The 20,745-nt window shown below is 48.4% G+C and overlaps 1 protein-coding gene across 2 annotated transcripts in view; it reads right to left on the minus strand.

Moving 5' to 3' along the window:
* Nucleotides 1-462: 462 nt before the first annotated feature.
* URB1 (URB1 ribosome biogenesis homolog) overlaps nt 463-20,745 on the minus strand; it is a 66,338-nt gene continuing 46,055 nt past the window's right edge. The window contains exons 29-39 of one of the 2 annotated variants that reach the window (XM_057697199.1): nt 18,504-18,675; nt 18,020-18,122; nt 9,404-9,564; nt 8,832-8,943; nt 7,245-7,351; nt 6,624-6,767; nt 5,848-5,957; nt 4,268-4,465; nt 2,934-3,175; nt 1,919-2,488; nt 463-1,080 (exon numbers count right to left, since the gene is read on the minus strand). In XM_057697199.1, coding sequence (XP_057553182.1) covers nt 899-1,080; nt 1,919-2,488; nt 2,934-3,175; nt 4,268-4,465; nt 5,848-5,957; nt 6,624-6,767; nt 7,245-7,351; nt 8,832-8,943; nt 9,404-9,564; nt 18,020-18,122; nt 18,504-18,675 — 2,101 coding nt within the window. In that variant the 3' untranslated portion in view covers nt 463-898. Of the gene's footprint in view, nt 1,081-1,918; nt 2,489-2,933; nt 3,176-4,267; nt 4,466-5,847; nt 5,958-6,623; nt 6,768-7,244; nt 7,364-8,831; nt 8,944-9,403; nt 9,565-18,019; nt 18,123-18,503; nt 18,676-20,745 lie in introns of both variants that reach the window. The other variant, XM_057697198.1, reaches the window with a different exon arrangement.

A 20,745-nucleotide genomic window follows, 5' to 3' on the forward strand; every position in this document is an offset into this window, starting at 1 on the left:
CGGCAAAAATCTTAAGTCATTAAAAAAACCAGAGAAGAGTCTAAACAACACTGGAGGGAAACAAAAGTAAATGTTTAAGCTGAAACCAAGCCATTCCCAGGGCTATAAATAATCATTCGGCAAATAAACGGCCACCTCCCAGGTGACAGAGAGGGAACGCCATGTGCTGACGTGGCACAAGGGCCAAGCAGACCCCTGGGTGCCCGGGTGCGCAGGAGGGTACGTGCAGAGCTTTCAATGATCAGGACCGAATTTCATCTGAGAAACCCATGAAAGTTCATATTCAATGTCTGTCAGGTGCAATACCAATTAATACAGGAACCTTAAAAGCCAAATCCTGACCTCTAAAATGCAGGTCTCTGTAGAATAAAAATAGCCTATGATTAAATCAATTAAACAAAACACGAAAACCTAACAAAAATAGATATTTATTAAGAAGTTATAAAATCTGAAACCCCCTCTTTGAAACAGAATTTTAAAAAATATAGGCTGTCTTTCCAAAGCAGAAGTCAAAACAATTTTATACTGTAAGGATTCAGTGCAACATCCTTTTTATTTAATAAAATAATGTAACAACACTGGCAGGGCTTATTTATTAAAAAAGTTACACAAAGCTTTGTTTAAAGCTTTAAAGCACTTTAAACACCTCTCTTTATGCTCTTGTGTCTGATACATTTTTGGACATTTCAGGTTTAAAATCCGTAAATCCCTAAGTGCTCAGAGGTGCTACCTCAATTTGAGGTATTGAGGAACAATGATCCCCTAAGAAGAAGGGGCTCTTCGCTGACTGGGGCTCGTGGCCCGAAGGCACCTACTGTAACCGTGACCACTGCGCGGTCCCTTGAGCTTATTATTTATCAGTCCTAGAACCTGGAGCCGGAGGCGCTGGCTGCAGGGGTCAAGTGTCGGGGACGGAGGCCGCGATGTCCTGACAGAGCCTGATGACGGCCTCCTTGTCACCACCTTCTGCGTCCTCTGAGGCGTCGAGGACCATCCGGACGTGGGCCAAGAGGGTGTCTGGCTGCTGGGCCCCCAGCCAGACGTCCTTAATGTACAGAGACACCAGGAACGCAGCGGTGGCTGAGAAAGGGGACAAGAAGGCCATTAGCACACAATCCAGTCAGTCGGACAACAAGTCACCTGCATGGGGGCCCAGGGCTCTGCTAAGCCCCAGATGGCAACCTGCAGGCAGCATGCGGAGAAATTAATTCTGCCTTTGCTTGACTTCTAGGTTAATCTCTCTTGTTCATTTTAAAATTATCTTTTCATGTGATGAATGAATGTGTGAAATGTAAAAAAAAAGTTACTGCTTGTCAAACCTCTTCCTTGGTGTGACTACCCAGGCCAAGAACCACAACTGAAGTCTGGGAGGAGAGGCCCGGAGTCACTTCCCATCATCCCCTCAGTGGCACAGGCGAGAAGGTTTACAGGCCTAGACGCCCCCCGTCCTCCTACAGCCTCTGCTGTCCCCTCACCTGCATAGTCACACCTTTATTAAGCACCTGCTAAATGCCAAGCACATACATTGTGTGACATGTGTGTGCACTGTGCAAGTGTGCGCACTTGTGCATGTGTGTGCTTGAGTGTACACACACACACACCTGGCCACGACGTGAACCATGACTCTTCCCGGGGGTAACAATGGTAGGAAGCCACTGCTCTGCAGTGGAGCAGCCCTGGGGGGCACGCGCGGTGACGTGAGCAGCCTTCTCCCCTGTAAGCATCACCGCCACTAAAGGTTTCACCTGACGCAAAGGCTGACACTTCCTCTCCTCCCAGTGGCAGGTTCTTCGTGATCCCCAGAAACATGGTGAGGGGCCCCCACATACTTATGACAGGCTCTAAGGAACAGGAGGTGCTCCCCGTCCCAAGCCCACTCCCGTGATCCTTCAGCCTGTGACCCGAGCACCAGCGTTACCTCGCGTGGCTGCATCCTCCGCGTTCAGAGAAGAGAGGTGGACAGCCTTGAGCATCGGCGGGAAGGGGCTCCCCGTGGGGCCCCGGGCCGCCACCAGCTGCAGCATGACAGCATTGAAGAGGCCGGCCGCACTCTGCCCAGGCCCCACCAGCTCCTCGGCGCCGCAGAACCGGCTGTACAGCCTGAACACACCACTCATCACGGCGCCGTCCCGGAGGAGGTCAGCCATGACCGCCGGCCATGGCAAGATGTGGCTCTTGAGCCAGCCCAGGAGGCACGCCGTCTCCGCCTGGCCGAGTGGGCTCCCCGCCGCAGAGCGCAGCACCCAGCTGGCCACCAGGGAGGCGACGGCACCCACGGGGTGCGGGCCTTCGCTCTCAGGTTCGGGGCCGGGGAACGCGGGCCCCCAGTGGGTCAGGATGGACCTCAGGAGGCCCTTGCACACCTCCAACGTGGACGCCGGCAGCTCAGGGTCCGCTGCCTCCTCGGCCTCCCCGGGCCTCCTCTTCCGGCCCCGGGGGCCTTTGGCTCGGGCTGGCCCGACTGGCTTGTTCTTATCCTTAAGCATTTCTGTGACACACACACACACACACACACACACACACACGCACACAGAGAGAAAAGAGAAAAGGCAGTGAGACTGGTGTGTCCTCCCCATCCCCAAACACATATACAGATGCCAATGATGGGGCGTCCGTGGACGGGTGTGGGCGGCCCACGGGCTGCGCTCTCACAGGACGCGCCCCCACGCTTGGAGCACAGCGAGTGCTCGGTGTTTCCCTGTGACCCTCAACACTGTTACTATAGTAACAGCTGAGCACCAGTTAGTGGCAGAGCTGGAACTCAAAGCCGGGTCCCCATCTCCCTCTTGGGCTACGAAGATGGACAGGCCCTGTCGTCTCTAAGCCTTGTCAGCTGTGGACATGCTGCTCAGAGCGGGTGAGGCACCGGCTGCCCAGGGGGGAGCGACCACCGCTTGGGGAGCATGAGATGCAATCGTGGCTCCGACACTCACTCAGCAGCTCCCTGCCTTGGCATTTCTCCGCAGCTGCTCTCAGGTCCTCCTGGAGCCTGACGTCTCTCTCGATGAGGCTCCACTTGTGCAGAAGCAGGAGGACGTCCTTGGTGGACAGCACAGTCTCGTTCACGGTGAAGCGGCTCATGTCCTTGAAAGCCCGCAGCACGGTGCCCCGGTACCTCAGCACGGAGTCAAGTGCCCCGAAGAAGCCGGACAGCTGGGCGGAGGCCAAGGTGGGCCTGTGGGGAGCCAATGTCAGGGCTGAGCCAGAGCCTCTGCCTCGTCCTGTAGCCGAGCACAGAGCAGCTAGGCAGCAGACCAGCCCCGGACCCGAGGTGCAGACAGTCCACCCACAGCCCAGGCACCCCTTTGCAGCAGACAAGAGCGTGGAGCCCAGCACACAGAGCGGGAAAACATGAGCCACTCCAGGGGAGACAGAGAGGGGACCGGAGTCTGACCTCCACCCTGGAGGCACAGAAACCGGGAGAGCTCGGCAGAGCGTGGGGTGAGGGTGCCGCCGCCGCTGCACTGAACAGCTCCAGGACCGCCGGGTCCACCCGTCTCAGGAACTCTCAGACTCAAGTGAAAGGCTCAGAAAAACCCCGGGACAGCACCACCCCCGGCCAAACCTGATGGCAGGCACTGGGGGGACACACATCCCTCCGAGCTTTAAGGAACTGAAAGTTCAAAACCATCTGCTCTACACAATTGGTAAAATTTAAAATTTACAAATTTATAATGTATTCTGAATAACAATCAGTTCTCAGAGACCAATGTGTCTTTGGACAACCCCAAAATAAGAAACACGGCGCTCTGGCATTGGTTTAGCAATTAAATTCAGAACAGGAAACCAAGCGCCCTTTAAGTGTACACAGTATATTTCCTCTAAAACCTTAGAATCTGAGAATTGAGCTCTCCTGAGGAAACCAAGAACACAATTCCAAGGAGAAAATACTGCAATTTTCAAGGAAGTTCATGGATAAGGGAGCCTGTGCAGGGAACAGCTTAACTTTCTTAGGTTTAGATCATGGAAAATATGTTCTTTCTACAGAACATCATTTTGAGTGCTTGAATCTGAATGTCCAGGAGATGGTCTGCCTGCTAAAATGATGTGGCATGACAGGCTTCAGGCTTTTCAAGTGTGCTAAGTTCTCATGGTCTTGAAAGGAACCTCCTGAAGTCGAAGTGGAAAGAGAAGCAGCTTTAGTGGGTTTCCTGACGTCGCAAGAAGGGACGGCAGCCTTGGCCCAGAGCCCACTTGTGGAGCCATGACCAAGGGAAGACTAACAGGTAACCTCTACAGGGGTCACGCCCGGCGGGGAGGGGCTCACCTCAGATGCTTTGTGAGCACAAGGAGAACATGGAGGAACTCGTCAACCAAGTGCAGGGCGAGCAGCTTCGGGGGCTCCTGGGACCCAGGCTTGCAAGGAGGCTGCTGCCCCGCCTGCGCCCCTCTGTCCCCCAGGGTGGTCACCCACAGCGTGTGCAGCAGGGAGATGAGGCTGGACAGCAGCTGAGTCTCCAGAAACCTGAAACCAAATGTGGGAAAGTCCACTCTCTGTTACATCCTCTCCTCCCACGGACGTCTCCCGGATGGGGTGTCGGCAACCACAGAAGAGACTGCGCCTGTGGTGACCATCCCAGGTGGCAGGCTTCTCCCCCCGCCCCCAACCATTCTATCCGCGCACCCCCCGCTGCAGCCCCCAAACAGGGAGCCACAGCACCTAAGTAAACACAGGATGCCTCTTCCAGAAACGCAGCTCCATCCCAGGGCGAGGCCCCGACCCTCCTTTCTAACCAGACAACCGCCTCAGTCCCAACTATGGGACATTCCGCACCGCTGTGGCACCGTGAGAAGAGCCTTCCCACCCACAAGAACAACTCAACTCTGAAGCAAAAAGGTAGCAGCCAGGAACAGATAATCAGCCAATGCTGCCTTGAGATATAAGATATTACTTTCTTTTGGAGAAAATTTTTTAAATTCTTTTAAAAAATGTACAACACAGCCTGGATGTCCCCAGGCTTATTATTAGAGGTCGTTGTCTGAAAGGAAGACCCCTGGCACCAAGGGCTGTCTGCTGAGACAAAGTCTTCATCTTTTCACACAGCCTCAAACTTCGGAGACTGTCAGGAATCAAAATGCATCGCGCTCTGGACTGAACGGTGTGCCCCAGCCCAGCCCCTCAGATGCTGAAGCCCTAACCCCAATGTGACTGTATTTCAAGTGGGGCCTTTGGGAAGCCATTAGGTTTAGAAGAGGTCATGAGGATGGAGCCCCCACAATGGGACTGATGTCCTATAAGAAGAGGGAGAGACCAGAGCTCTCTCAGGCTCTCTCCCCCACCAGCGGGCAGTGTGTATGCCAGGAAGCGAGCTCTCACCAGACTCGACTGTGCTGGTCCCCTGATCTCAGACATTCAGCCTCCAGAAGGTGAGAAAATGAATCCATGTCATTTGAGCCACCCAGTGACAGCAGCCCCGGTAACAAAACAAACACCCACTCCAGCCCTCGATGCCGCTCCCGCACTGGCCCTTCGCTGAGCACCTTGACCCTGGGCGGGAGTGCCGTGCTGAGCCCACGTCCCCATGCAAGTTTCAGGTTCCTAAAACTAGAGGCTCTCCCTTTCTATCTCGGGGGGGGGGCAGCAGCCCTAAAATCTTGGATTGGGAACCCCACTCCAGGGGAAGAGCCTGGACCAGCGCAGAAGAGACAGAAAGGTCATTAGAGGATGCTGTTTCGGGGAATATGGATTCTCCCGGACCTTCCAGTGGACACGAGAACGGGCAGGAGGTACCATGGTCTCCACTCCACCCCCCAACTTCTGCCTGGCACACAGTGCTCGTGTGTGCTCTCTCTCTCTCTCTCACACACACACACGCACACACACACACGCACACACACAGTGCTTACTTGCTCTCCAGGATGTGTAAGATCCACGTTAAGAGGCTGTAGTCCCGAAGGATCTCATAGGCAGACTTGGCATCCCGGGCGGCATTCTGCAGAATTTCCAAAACCCAATTCTGAAAACCCCAAACAAAAAGTTACTTTTCAGTGGGAAAACCTGACTTACTTGATCCAGGGGAGACTTTAAAAAGTAGAATGGTATGTTCCAGTTACAGGCGGTGGCTGCAGGTGACATCTGCTAAGTCTGTAAGAGTGGTGGCCGTGTGGGACCACCCTTCCCCACAATGGCAGCCAGAGGACACAGACGGTCACAGCGAGCTCGAGCCCGGGGATGCCCACCCACTAATCCCTCACAAGCAGATAACGCAGCACAGACACCACATGGCCCACATCCAGGGCAGCCTGATTGGGAGAAGTGTGGACTCATTTCTAGCCCAGCCATGAACTACTGGCGGCTCATTTCATTGCCTCGATTTTACCACCTGGAGAGGAGGACAGAAAGATGGGACTCCCACTGGAACTGTTAACTGGGTGCTTTAGAGTTCTCACATGCCATGAAAAATAGAAATCTACCAAACTCAAATTCGGTTTATGCAGACTCACTCCTGTTTACCTACATTTTACACGACACCAGAAACAGACACTGACTGCACTAGAAATTAATCAAAACACGAAGGCTTTTCCTAGTTGTCTCACTCCACACAAGCCCTTGCTCTGGGGGCAGGGCTAACCCCGAGCAAGCGTCCACCCAGGCCCAGCCCCCGGGAGCGTGGGCCGCCTACCTGGGCCGCGTCGTCGCACAGCGGGCTGCTGAAGAAGGACAGGACGATGTGGAGGACGCCCCGCCTGGCGCACAGCTCGTAGCAGTGCTTGTCCCGCATCCCCTGGCGCAGAAGCCCAAACACCCACTCCCGCTCCGTTTTTTGCTGTAACCCAAGCAAACAAGAAACTATCGTTAAATAAGTGAAGGTCTTTCCCCTGAAAACTCTTCAAATGCCACTGTTTTCAAGTGGTGGTGAGGACGGCCACGTGGCAGCCCTGACCCTTCATTAAAAATCCTCCATCTCCTCTCTGCTTCCGTTTCTCCAGGTCAGGAGTAAAGGACAAGGTCAAGTTTACACAGTGAACTGTGCTTACTCAGGGGGGTGTTCTGGAAAAGCACATCGATATTCAGCCCAGTGATTCACCAAGAAAATGCAAGGATGCTGCAACTCGAGGCCTCTGGAGTAGTCTGTAAGTTCTGAGAACCCGCCCAGGAATCCAGGTGTAAAATGGGAGGTGTTTCCACACGCAGGCCCACCTGGCCCCCTGCTCCACCCCCACCTGTTCGGTCGAGAAACATCAGCGCAGCTGAGCACCCCGTTCAGGAGACTTCCAGGACCCCGAGGACCTCAGGGCATTACCTCGAAGTCCGAGCTGTAGAAGAACTGGTAGAAGCCTGGAACTTTGTTCATGTTCAGATACTCGTGGGACAGCAGGAACTTGTTGACCTTCAAGTACATGTGCTCCTCTGTGAACAAAGCTGGACAGTTACTCACAACAGCGCCAAAAGGACACCCCGAGGCCAGCTGGAATTGGGGAGTGGGGCCCTGGGGGATCAGACATAAATCCCTGCCCCCGCGGGGCTTTCCAATCCTCATCAGTTCCCGAGAATTAAAAGGCAGTAAGACACCTAGTTTCACACAGCATACGGGCTTCTCTTGAGGCTCAGGAACCACTTGGGGATGTCAAGTCCTTTGGAGACGCGGCAGGACTCCCCGCCCATCAACCTACTTACTCTCTACGCTCCAACAGGCTGGTGCGCAGGGCAGGGCCTGGCACACTCAGGACAGCACAGGGTTAACACCCAGCCCGTCGGCCTCCCACCGAGGAGACTGCCACAGCAGTGGGGCCTCAGACGCATCCCGGGTCGCTTGGCTCTAGAATGCAACGGGGTCAACCCCTCCTCCTCTGGTCCCACCCCATGACTGCTGCTGCCCTGCACCCCAACCCCGACACGAGGTCTGACATGGCACAGCTCGCCTGGGGGCACAGACTGGACGGGAGGCTAAAACCATCCACCATGACCTCTGCTAGGATATTTTCTCAGAAGGGTCTGTTTCTTTAGAGTCTAAATGGCTAATGATCTTCTATCCCCCCATAACTTCTAAGGTAAAGAAAAAACTGCATAATAACAATGACACAGGAGCAGATGAAAATCAGATCTGAATTCTAACAGCAACTTGACTACAGACTGATTGTGGGGCCTTGGACAAGCTATTTATCCTTAGGCACCCCGGCTGGGAGGCTGTTCCCTCATCTGGAAACAACCATGTTACCCCCAAAGAGCCCTGTGGTCCCTAACGGAATCAACATTCTATGACTTTTCACTAATAACCAAAAAAAAGGTCCTGTGATAGACTGACCTGTGCTCGCACCCCCTCGGCAGTGCCCTGCTCTGCTGTGAGGAACAAAGTGGTTCTGTGCCCTGGGTGATGCCTGCATGGGAACCACAGGCCGCCTGTCCTCTGGCTGGTGAGCTGCACTGACGGTGACCTCTGAGCTCGGAGCAGCAGCTGCCAGCAGCGACAGCCTCCGCGTCAGGCCCCCTAAGCGCTCACGTGTGGATCCATGAGCCCCTCAAGCATGTCCTTTGGTGGGAGCTGTGATTGGCTTTCACCACAGCTTTACACACCTACAGGCAAATACGAACACATACTCTTCCCCCATCACACACACTCGTCTGCACTTTGCACTTAATTTTTTTTCTGAATTTCACCCCAAAGGAGCTCATAAAGAGCTTCCTCACATCATCATTTATTCACTGTCCACTACTGGTGGGCACCTAGGTGGCTCCCAATCTGTCCGTGTGACAAGCACTGGGTGACCCTGACCTGTCTTCCTCACACACGTGTGGCGGGCTGGTTACGCCTGTGGGATGAGCGCCTCCAAGTGGCCTCGCTCAGCCTCAATATTCCCACCTCACCCCAGCCTGATTCTGTCTGTGGTACCTGGTTTCAAAATCTGCAAGGCGGCTTTGGCGATGAAGAGAGCCAAGGTGAAGGTGAGTCTCATGTTCTTAGTTCGGATCCCATTCCGGACTACATCCAACAGGTATAGTACCTTCAAACCAGGAAAAGGGGGCAAAATAAAAAAAGAGAGAACTTTCAGAATGGCTGCGATCAGCCTTATCTTGTGCAGCCTAAACCACGGCTTTGCAGAGTGGCCTGCTCCTCACACCCCAGGGACCGCCGAGGAGGACTCCCGTCCCCAGCACCTCAGGGTACGGCTTCTGCGGCTCTGTGTGTCCTGCGTGACAGCTGCAGTAACCCCTGAGTTCACACCAAGGAAACAGTCGACAGACATTAGACCTGCCCTGCCCACCACAACACAAGAAGAGCATTTGTAAGGGAAGAGCTCTCTCCACCTCCCAGGGCCGAGACAACCTCTGGCATCACTCTCACCGCCCCCCCCAGAAGGGGACAGACTTTTGTTCTGTATCAGTCTCCCAGGAACACCTCGGTGTTCCTTAGGGAATCCTCCCACCTGGCCAGGTGGAGAGCCATCCCCTTAGCCCCCTCACCTGGGGCTGCTCCCGGAAGCGCGCCCCCTCCAGCTGTGAGTAGTAGGCCGCCAGCACGGCGTAGGCTGAGGCTCGCATCTGGGGGTCGTAGCTGCTGAGGGCCGTGACAGTCAGGCCCAGAGCATTTGAATCCACAAATTTTCGACAATCCACCACAAATTCTGAGGGAAATAAAATACAGCATGAACTACACACACACACACACACACACACACACACACACACACACACACTATGATTCCAGGACGCTTGTGCAACACAGAGAATTCCATTTCCTTTTGCATCTTACCACTGTCGGCTATGTGTGTGCTCCAGGTACAAGAAATGCAAGCCTCCCTCCTGCTCCCCTTCACTTCTGCTAAAGCTGGAGAAAAGATCTATCTCCCCTTCCGTGGCAATAATCTCATGGCTTCAGTTTCTAAGATGCTTGTAAATCCTAAGAATCCCAGGAATCTTTCATTACTTCTCACAAACAGCCAGTGAGCCAGAGAACAGGAGGGGACATTAGGACCCCCAGCCGAGATCCCAGCATGCAGAGGCCTGGGGGACACAACCCGGGAGTCAGCAGGGAAAGCTGGCTCTCGGGTCTACCCTGCTCAGCCCTCAGCCTCTGAGTCCCTACCTACAAACACGGCCAAGGAAAATATATAAGGTGGCAACACCGGGAAATACAGCCAGGGCGAACCGGTCTGAGCTGGCCTAACAATTTTATGAAGGATTAACTTACATCCACTCTGCAACCCTAGTTCTTTCTTCAAACAAATGACAGAAATCTCACAGAAGCTACAGCTTAGAGAACTTGCTGGCTGATATTTTGTTATCACCTGTAAGGCCCCAAGAAACTCACATCACTCCAGGAAAGGATGTGACCAGGGAGAAGGTTGGATACATGAGGGGACCCACTTGACCACACCTGAAATTCAGGACACTTCAAATCCTCTTTAACAAAAACCCGGGCCTTTTTATGATATAAATACTATCAAGAAAAACCTCAGAACAGAGATAGATCACCTTGTTTAAAAATGATTATGCAGGGTTTGGTCATGACAGTCATCTATGATGATGAGAATGAGTGACTGGTGACGTAGTTAAAGTAGGAAGCAAACATAAACCAACGGAAATGACTCTTCCAACTGAGTAATCTTGGAATAGACTATCAATGAAAGGTATACCACTGATAATATTTTTAAAAAGTCAAACTCTTTTTTTCTCTTCTCTCCCCCAAATTAAGACTTTTAAAAAGACATGCCAGCAGTTTAAAAACACTAAGACTAAATCAAGAAGAAAAAATGATAATAATCAGCTACTTCTTCTCACTCCGAACAGCTACATAGCCACGTAATAGTCTCCAAATGGGTAGGTGTCCAAAAGTGTAGAAACCACTTGAAACCATGAAGTGGAGGACCTGCGGCCATGTCTGCAGCCCCTGCTTTGGAGCGAGGAGGTCTGAGAGAGGCCGAGTCACGCCAGAGGACCGGGACCCACCCATCATGCAGCACTCTTCCTCCTCCCTCAGCCTCAGAAACAGCAGAGCCCCTGGGAGCTCCCACCAGCGTCCCGCCCAGGGCTGCTTACTACAGTTCCCTTTCTCTGTCTTTCTCAACTTCCACACCATATCACAGAATAAGCAGGTTTTCCATTTCCAGCCAGGAGAGACGCACCTATCCAACTCAAGCAACGAGAAACAACTGAAGGAATGAACTAAGGATTTTCAAGACACTGGACATGAGGCAATAAAGAACAGCGATCCCTGAGATGGGAAACAAGGTGACCTCTGATTGTCCCAGCTCACACTTGGAGAGTTTCCAGGCCATGGCACAGGAAAGCAAACCAAGGCAGAGACTGGGGACCTCTGCGTGGAGGAGACAGAGCTGGGAGGCCTGGGAGGCCAAGGCCAAGCCCTGGGGAAGAGCGCTCCACTAAGGGAGCGTCAGAGTCTTCAGCTGAGCACCAGTCAGCAAGTTCCGTGAGCAAGCCACACTGAGCAAGCTGCCCGAGGCTGGGAAAGAGCCACCCAGAGGGATGGGCGGAGACAGCCGCGGGCTCACACCTGCCTGGAAACAGCTCCAGCTCCCACCAGCCAGGGTGGAAACCCTCACAGCTCACAGGGGTAGGGTAGAGTGCTCAGGGGATGTTACCTCACTTGTAGGGCAAAGGTTATCCCAGACTAAATGTTGCTTTGGTCCCACCTAATGGAGCTTAAAAGCAACACTGGAAAGGATCAAACCATTTCTAAGAAACTTGAATGTGTCCTAGAACAAAGCTTAAGAACATTTCACAGGAATATAAAAATATCCAGCACCAAACAAGGTAAAACTCACAATGTCTGGCTTCCAATAAAAATTACCAGGCATTCAAACAAGCAGGAATACGGCCCTCTATGAAGAGAAAAACCTACCATTTGAAAATGACTTGGAAATGACACAGATAACAGAATTTGCAGACAAATTTGTAACATTAAAACAGTTATCAGCACTGAAATCTACATGTTTAAGAAGTTAGAGGAAAGACTGAGTATGTTAAATAGAGACATGGAAGACAAGAAAACCAAAATCAAGGGACTTCCCTGGTGGTGCAGTGGTTAAGAATCCACCTGCCAACGCAGGGGACATGGGTTCAATCCCTGGTCTAGGAAGATCCCACATGTCACGGAGCAACTAAGCCCGCGAGCCACAACTACTGAAGCCTGCACACCTAGAGTTCATGCTCCACAACAAGAGAAACCACTGCACTGAGAAGCCCACACTCTGCAACAAAGAGTAGCCCCCACTTGCCACAACTAGAGAAAGCCTGCGTGCAGCAATGAAGGCCCAACACAGCCAATAAATAAGTAAATAAATTTATTTTTAAAAAAAAGAAAGAAAGAAAACCCAAATCAAGCTTCTAGAGATGAAAATTAAGATGTCTGAGATGAAAAATGCACTGGATGGGTTGTTGGGAAGGTAAATTGGTGCAGCCACTAGGGAGAACAGTATGGATGTCCTTAAAAAATTGAAAATAGAGCTGCCATATGATCTAGCAACCCTACTCCTGGGCATATATCCAGAGAAAACCATAACTTGAAAAGATACATGCACCCCAATGTTCACTGCAGCACTATTTACAATAGCCAAGACATGGAAGCAACCTAAACATCCATCGACAGAGGAATGGATAAAGAAGATGTGGTACGTATATACAATGGAATATTACCCAGCCATAAAAAGGAATGAAATAATGCCATTTGCAACAACATGGATGGACCTAGAGATTATCATACTAAGTGAAGTAAGCCCAAAAGACAAATATATGATATCACTTATATGCGGAATCTAAAAGATACAAATGAACTTATCTACAAAATAGAAATAGACCCATGGATATAGAAAACAACCTATGGTTACCAAAGGAGAGGGGAGGAGGGATAAATTAGGAGTAGGGGATTAACATATACACACTACTACATATAAAATAGATAAACAAAAAGGGCCTACTGTATAACATAGGGAACTACACTCAAAACTTTGTAATAACTTATAAGGGAAAAGAATCTGAAAAAGAATAGATACATTTATTTGTATAACTGAATCACTTTGTTGTACACCTAAAGCTAACACAGCATTGTAAATCAACTATACTTCAATAAAACAAACAAATAAACAAAGAAAAATGCATCAGATGGGCTGATCAGCAGATTAGACACTTCAGAAAAAAAGATCAGTAAGCCTGAAGACAGTAACAGAATCTAACCAAGCTGAAACACCGAGAGAGAAAAAAGGAATTTTAAAAACATGAGTATCAGTAAGCTGTGGGACAATTTCAAGCAGGCTAATACATGTGTAACTTAAGTCCCTGAAAATGAAGAAATAATGGCCAAAACTTCCAAATTTGACAAAACCACAAACCTATGTATGGCCAAGAAGCTCAGTGAACACCCCAAACACAAAAAATATAAAGAAAACTACACCCGAGCTTATCATAATCAAATTGCTTGAAACTGGTGATTTAAAAAAATCTTGCAAGTGCCCACAAAACATAGGGAGGAACAAAGATAATCATGGCAGCAGATTTCCTGTTAGAAACAATGCAATCCAGAATCAAGGTGGCAACATCTTTAAAGTACAATAAGAAAAAAACTTGTCAACCTAGAATTTTCTACCCCCTGAAAATCTTCCAAAAGTTAAGACTAAAAGCTGAAATAACTGATCACCAACAGCCTTGAACTACAAGAATTCTTAAAAGAAGTATTTCAAGGAGAAGGAAAATGATAGAAGATGGAAATCTGGATCTACACAAAGGAATGAAGAGAACAAAGAATGATAACTATGGGGTAAACATAAAATATTTAAATTCCTTTAAAAGGCAACTGACAGTATGAAACAAAAATAACCACATACTATGGGGCTTTTTAACATATATCGATAGATGGAAAATGTATGATAATTATAGCACAAAGCCAGGAGGGGAGAGACAGATACTGTTGTAAGGTGCTTCTACTATCCATGAAGTGGTATAATCTCACTTGAAAGTAAACCACAATAAATTGAAGATGTATACCATAAACCCTAAAGCAACCAACACACACACACACACACATACACACACACGTACAGACATTCACAAGCACACACACAAATTATAGCTAAAAGCCAAAGAAGAAAATAAAGTGGAATCAGATTGATAATCACATTAAATGTAAATGGTATATACTTTCCAATTAAAAGGCAGAGATGGTCAGATTGAATGAAATACCAAAACCCAAGTATAAGCTGTCTACAAGAAGCCACTTTTAATCTCAAAATGCAGATTTTAAGTAAAAGGATGGAGTGGTGATCATTTTGAAATGTATAGAAATATGGAATCACTATGTTATGCACCAGGAACTCACAGTGTTGTAGGTCAACTATACTTGAAAAACAACAAACAAACAAACCCATAGAAAAGAGATCCGATTTGTGGTTACTACAGGCAGGAGGTAGGAGGAGGGAAAACTGATAAAGGCAGTAACAGGTACAAACTTTCAGTTATAAGATAAATAAGTACTAGGGATGTAATGTACAACATGATACATTTAATTAACACTGATGTATGCTATATATGAAAGTTGTTAAGAGAGTAATGCTAAGTTTTCATCACAAGGAAAAAACTTTTATATTTCTTTCATTTTATATATATGTGAGATGATGGATGTTCACTAAACATTGTCATAATTATTTCATGATATATGTTAAGTCAAATCACTATGTTGTACACAAACTCATGCAGTGCTATATGTCAATTATATCTCAATAAAATTGGAAGGGGAAAAAAAGTAAAAGGATGGAAAAAGAACAATTAGAAGACTCTTGGGCTCTTAACTCGTGGAGTAAATCTTCTCATTTCTAACAAGTGGCTACTTTTGATGGGAGTGGGGAAAAATTCCAAATGCTTTACAAAGCATTAACCTGAGGAATAAAATTATATTGTTTTGGAAAAGATGAGATATGTTTAACATATACCTACATACCTACATAAAAAACACACGTAAATGGAATAAATTTGGAAAGAACCCTCCAAACATTTAATATTACGCTCATTAAAAATAGCTACTACTTAGCAGGGATATTTTTAGTAATCACTGATATTCTCTAAGACAAAAGGATCTTCCACGCGTCCATGAGGAAAAGTCAGTTCCATGTTCTGCGGTCATCTCTGTTATTCTCCAAAGTCTTGGCTTTGTAACATGTATGGAAAAGAGCTGCCCTTGAGTGTTGAAAATATATATAATAGGCTATCAAAAAATAGTTATAAATACCATTCACTTTATTTTAAGAACCTCATAAATAGCAATTCGGCCTCGGGATAGCGGATTTTCAAATCAAAATGGCTTAACTGGCACAATCATCAAGGAATAAAATAAAAAGCACCCCAGGTTTTATGGGCTTTGGTGGCAGTGCAGCTGTGCTGTCAGAGCAGCAAGAGCTCTTTATCATGCCTCCTCCTACACCATCTCCTGGAGGCGTACTGGTCAGGAAGGCTCATCACAGGGAGGGGTCCACGGAGCCTGTGTCCAGCGGTCTGGTGAGAACTGCACACGGGCCTCCCTGTTCTATGAATTAGGAGCCAAAGAGCTCAGCCCGGTTCTCTCGAGGACAAGAATTTGCTGTGGAGAAAGCATTTGTCACTGCCATTGCTAACAGCCTTGGCTGACCCTGCTTCTCAGCCAAGGACTCAAAGAAGAGAAGCATAAGGTTAAGAAAACAGGTTCCATTTTCAGCACAGTGTTGACACGGAGCAGTGAGACTAGTTTCTCTGAAGCCTGGTCGCCACACATACAAACTAATCACACACCTGATTTAAGGATGCAAAATGTTTAGCAACACCTGGACCCTGGTGCCACTACAGGAAGTAAAAACATGCTGTGGGGAACTTCTGCTACACAGAATCTCACATATATAATGTGGATAAATGGAGCTGATACAAAAGAATAGTGTTTAATGCCATTTACATAAAGTTTAAACACAGGGTACTGGTCCCTACTGGGGAGGAAGGAGTCCTGGCCAGGAAGGGGCCTGAGAAGCTGCCAATTATGTTCTGTTCCTTGATCTGGGTGGTGGTTTCACCAACACTTGAGCCATACATATAAGATTTGTATGGGTTTCTATATATCACACTTCAATAAAGGTTGACTTAAAACACTGTTCACGTTTACTTACCCACGAGGGCAAAAGTAAATGGAATAGTAACTTTTTAAAAAATAAAAATACGAGAAAAAGATTCATGACTTAATTCAACCACAGTAAACCTTTGGCCATTACGCTGTTCACAGATTTCTGTTCTGTTCAACTTAGCCTTTTACTGCTAGGAATTTTCCTCTCCTGATGAACTGGTATGCTTCCTTTAATTAGATGATGAAATTTGTTTAAAATAGTATGCTTCCATTTCTTTGCTCTGGATTATAAGTAGCCCACAGCAAAATTTAATGAACCTAGTTTTTCTTGGTTTGCTTGTTTGTTTTGCATATCTCTTTCCCTAACCACCTATATGCTTTTAAAAATTTTCTACTTCAATGTGAATGATTTTAGCGTAACCAGTATTTTAGGCTACTGCAAATCCTTTCGGGGTAGACATGCTCTGTAAATTTTTCTACCTATATTACATCAATAAAATGTAAAACATGCTGTATTTGAAGATTTCCCTAACTCGAGAGAGCACTTACTCGTTAACCTCTCTTCAACAAGAGGCCTTCCAGATTCTGTCCTTCCCCCTCCCTCCCCCTGCCCAGAAAGGGCAATATTCAAGATTCTGAGAAAAACACTGTCCTGATTTTACTACTTCTCTTAAGTGTTTTCCAAGCCTTTGCCCTCTGTCTCCTAAAAGCTCTATTGAAAGAAAGAGCAACAGACTAAATGATTTGTTATAATTCAATAAAGTTGCATCATATTTTTTGACTGTGGAAAATTTCAAAATTTTTCATGTTTGATGAGAAACAGACTTAGCCAGCACCACCAAGACATGGAGGGAATCAAAGAGCGTAATAGATGTGCCTCACTTAGTTGCTGCTGATAGTCACCAGGGCAGTTAAGATATCCGCTGGCCATCATCATCATCTGACATTTGCATGAAATAAAATGTCCCTGCCCTCTTGCAAAGAAAATCTAGCTCAGCCAGTGTTCACAGAGAGGCTAGTCTTTCTCTCATCTTTCTGTTAGGAACTAAAGGGCAGTGGTGAAGGATCAGCAAATCCATAAGAAGAGCATTTGAGTATAAAAAGACCATCAAGTTTAAAAGGGGTGAAAACAGGGCAATCAGTGACGCATGGTCTCCCAGTGCACCTAGTCTACACAGCCATTACAACTCGGAGGGAGGAGTCAGGGAGCCCCTCAGGCATCATGCAGGCTGGTCCCCACTGGGCATCAGAGGAAAGCTGAAGCCGTTGGTGACAGTGGAGGCCACGTGAGGAGCAGTTATGGCCATTCCTGCCCTCCCAGCCAGGAAGTGTCAGTGCAAGGGAGCCGGGACTCTCCTGCCTGGCAGGAACTGGGAGGAAGGATGAGGAGGAGAGATGGTGGATCAATAAAAGGAGGCTGGATCAGAACATTCATCGGCAAAAAATGAAGCTGGACCGGCCTAGGAATTGGACCCCGGTCTTCACAAGTGTGTCCTGGTATATGTTTCTGTTCTGTCTCTCCGACCCATTCACCCACGAAGATTCCCACCCTCGGGGTAGTACACAAAAATGCAATTTCAAAAATATACTTAAACCAAGAAAAAGCCAACCGTAACTGGCACTCACTCATTGTCAAGGACAAAATCTCTCATTTCTCCTGGTATATGACCACTACAGTGAAAATTCAAAAAAGGCTCTTGTCAAGAATTAAGAAAACATCAAAGAAAAAAATAAATTAAAAAATAAAAAGAATTAGGAAAATATCAAAGACAAAGGGATACTCCCAGATTTTAAAATTATATACATACGTATTTTTTAAAAAAACACTGTGTATTCAAAACATTAACTGTTACTTTGTTGAAAATCACTGGAATGAAAAGGGGAGAAGGCAGTTGATAATCCTTCAAGAATTATTTTCAAGATTAGGGTTCTAATCTGGTAAAAATTATGGTAATACCCCTCAACTCACCCCAGAAGGCTGCAATTACCTGGCCTGGTCAATTCACTGAAGAGATGAAGGAGGAAACAGGGGTCATAAAGGTCACTGAGATCCACCGTGCTCCTGTCTTTAAATATCGGTTCCTGCGCATCCTGAGATAGCCAGAGACAAACAAATGTGTGGTTCAACCTCACAAGTGTAACACCATGCAAATGTTTACCCACTATTACCTAGAGTTCAAATTATTTTGAATATTCAAGAACATTAAAAAAATGGTTCTATTAAAAAAAATAGTGCTTGTGCATATGAAACGATACCTTTGATATTTGCTTTTGTGGAAAGAAGTTATAAAAGAAACACACGTGGCCAGTGCTAACAACTGCTGAAGCTGGGTGATGGGTATATGGGTCCTGTGTCTGTACATTTGCATATGGTTGGAATTTTGCTTATAAGAAGTTAATATATCACAAGAAAAACAGCGCTTGTATTTTACAGCACTGAAGCCTGATGGCTTCGCCCTGGGCCTCCCGCACCTCAGGGGGCAGCAGCCTCCGGTTCTGGGGGAAGTGGAGGATGGTCTTCATCATGCGATCCCGATCCAGCAGGCGGAGGATGTCCCCGACGCTCGGCTGCTGCCACAGTGACTTGCCCAGGCTCCGGCACGTCTTCTGATGCTCCACAGCCGCTGGGCCCCACAGCAGCAACCTAGAGCCGGAGGGGAGCAGACTGGTCACAGGGCCCCGCCGGGAACAGAGGTGATGATGGTGATGATGACGTCGACCACTGTAGGTAGCTTTGTCGAGCAGCTAGCACGCCAGGCACTGAGTACACATCAAGTGTTCTGACATTTAATCCCCATCACAGCTTAGGGGGAAGGTGGGGGTGACAGAGAGGCTGACAATGATGAGGGGGGCGTGACTGTGTCAGGGATGAAGAGGCCAACACTTATGGAGAGTTTATGCTGTGCCAGGCACTATTCAAATCCTTTTAGGTGTATTAATTCACTTAATCTGCACAGCAATCCCATAGGTAGGTACCATTATCATCCCTATTTTGCAAATGGGGGAAAAGAGGCATAGGGAGGATTTGGAAAGTTGAGCAGCTGGCCCCCTAACGAAGCTGGTATGTGGCAGGGCAGGAACTCAAACTTGGGGAGCCTGGCTCCAGAGTCTGTGCTAGACACAGCGGCAGAACCCTGGCAACTCAACGATGCTCTACTGATAGAAACCTTTCCCCATTCCCATGGGGCCGTGAGCAGACCAGGTCCGCCCACACAGCCTTTGAGCCGTTCCCACTTCCACCTCTACCTTTCATGCCACCAGTGAGAGGCCACTTCACCTTCACCCTGGAAAATGACACAGGCCTCTCTCCTCCTCCCCACCCTTCTCCCTGCTCCCCCCACCACCTCCCCACCATTGAAGGATGCTCCTGGAAAGCCCAGCTCTGGGGAGAGCTGCTACTCTGCCCTCAAATGTCTATCAGCTCTTTGCTGCCCCCCAGGTGGAGATGGAAATACTTCAGTCTGGTACTTAAATTTCTTCCCAACTAACCTGCCTGGCCTTCGCATCACCTTTTCCCTACCCCATGGTTCGGACAAGCTGACCTACTCATCATTTCCGGAAACATCGTGACTTCCCCACCTCCCAGCTGTCAAGACGCCGCTCCCTCCACCCAGTGCCCCCAGGTTCCTCTGCCAACCTCACCTCAGTGAAATCTCTCCTTGTGCTTCCCATGCCAACCCTGCCTTGAGGCATCCCCTGACGCCCCAGGGGAGAGCGTGCTCCCGTGTGCCCCGGAACAGATGGGCTACAGCATGTGTGTGAATCAGAGGCCAATTTAAAGTTACATTTAGGACAGTCTGGTCCCCTTAACAGACAGTAAGACTGTGTCTCACTCCTCTCGGTATTCCCGACGGTGCCAGGCATGGTGCCTTACAAACAGCAGGTGCTCAGCGAGCATCTATAGAATTACATACTTCTAAACGGGATTCTTCTAAACAGACTCATTTTCATGGCAGTCAACAGCAGTCATTCAACTTAGAAAGTGAAGAACCTTCTTTAGGAGGGTTCCCTGGTGGCCTCTGCTTCCAACAGGCAGGCAGCCGGTGTAACTGCACCGCTCAGAGCATGAGACCGTCCACTGAGCATCCCATGTCCCCTGCAATGCCCCCGGCTCAGGCATCTCACAGTGTGTCTGCGTCAACTATTCTGAGTCTGTTCCTGAACAGGAGGGGGCGCCATGAGCCCCACGTCCTCTCCCCACCCCCTCTTCTCCTGGGAGCTGAGCCCGACAGAACCTGTCTGTGCTCGAGGGACCCTTCCATTAACCCGAGAGGGAGTTCTGATGCCAAGGGGGTGGGTAGGATGGCTCGCTCTTCACCGTGAGGGAAACTGCTTCTATCTTCTCTCCTCTCCCTCACGTACACAGGGACTGCTTATTCCAGAAAGAATACAACTGATGCAGTACCAACTCCAAGGCAGCGAGAGGGTGAGGCCATGAGGGGAAGGGAGAGAATATTTATTCATGAGCTGATCTCTTAAGAGGCAGAAAATGGTTTTCTTTATTGTTTTTACTTTTTTGGGGGTGGGGGGGAGGGTGGCTTCTAAGCTAATACATCTTTAATCTCTTTTAAAAAAAGTATTCTACAAGGGAAATAAGTTTTTCCCTTCCCTGCAGAGTTCTTCTGAACTATTTTTCTTGGCCCAGTAAGCTTACTTCCTGTCTCAGCACACAAAGCTCTTCTTATGTACTGGGCAGACGCTGGGGTGCTGGTCC

This window comes from Hippopotamus amphibius, chromosome 10, assembly GCF_030028045.1.
Source record: "Hippopotamus amphibius kiboko isolate mHipAmp2 chromosome 10, mHipAmp2.hap2, whole genome shotgun sequence".
In the NCBI taxonomy this organism is placed as follows: Eukaryota; Metazoa; Chordata; class Mammalia; order Artiodactyla; family Hippopotamidae; genus Hippopotamus; species Hippopotamus amphibius.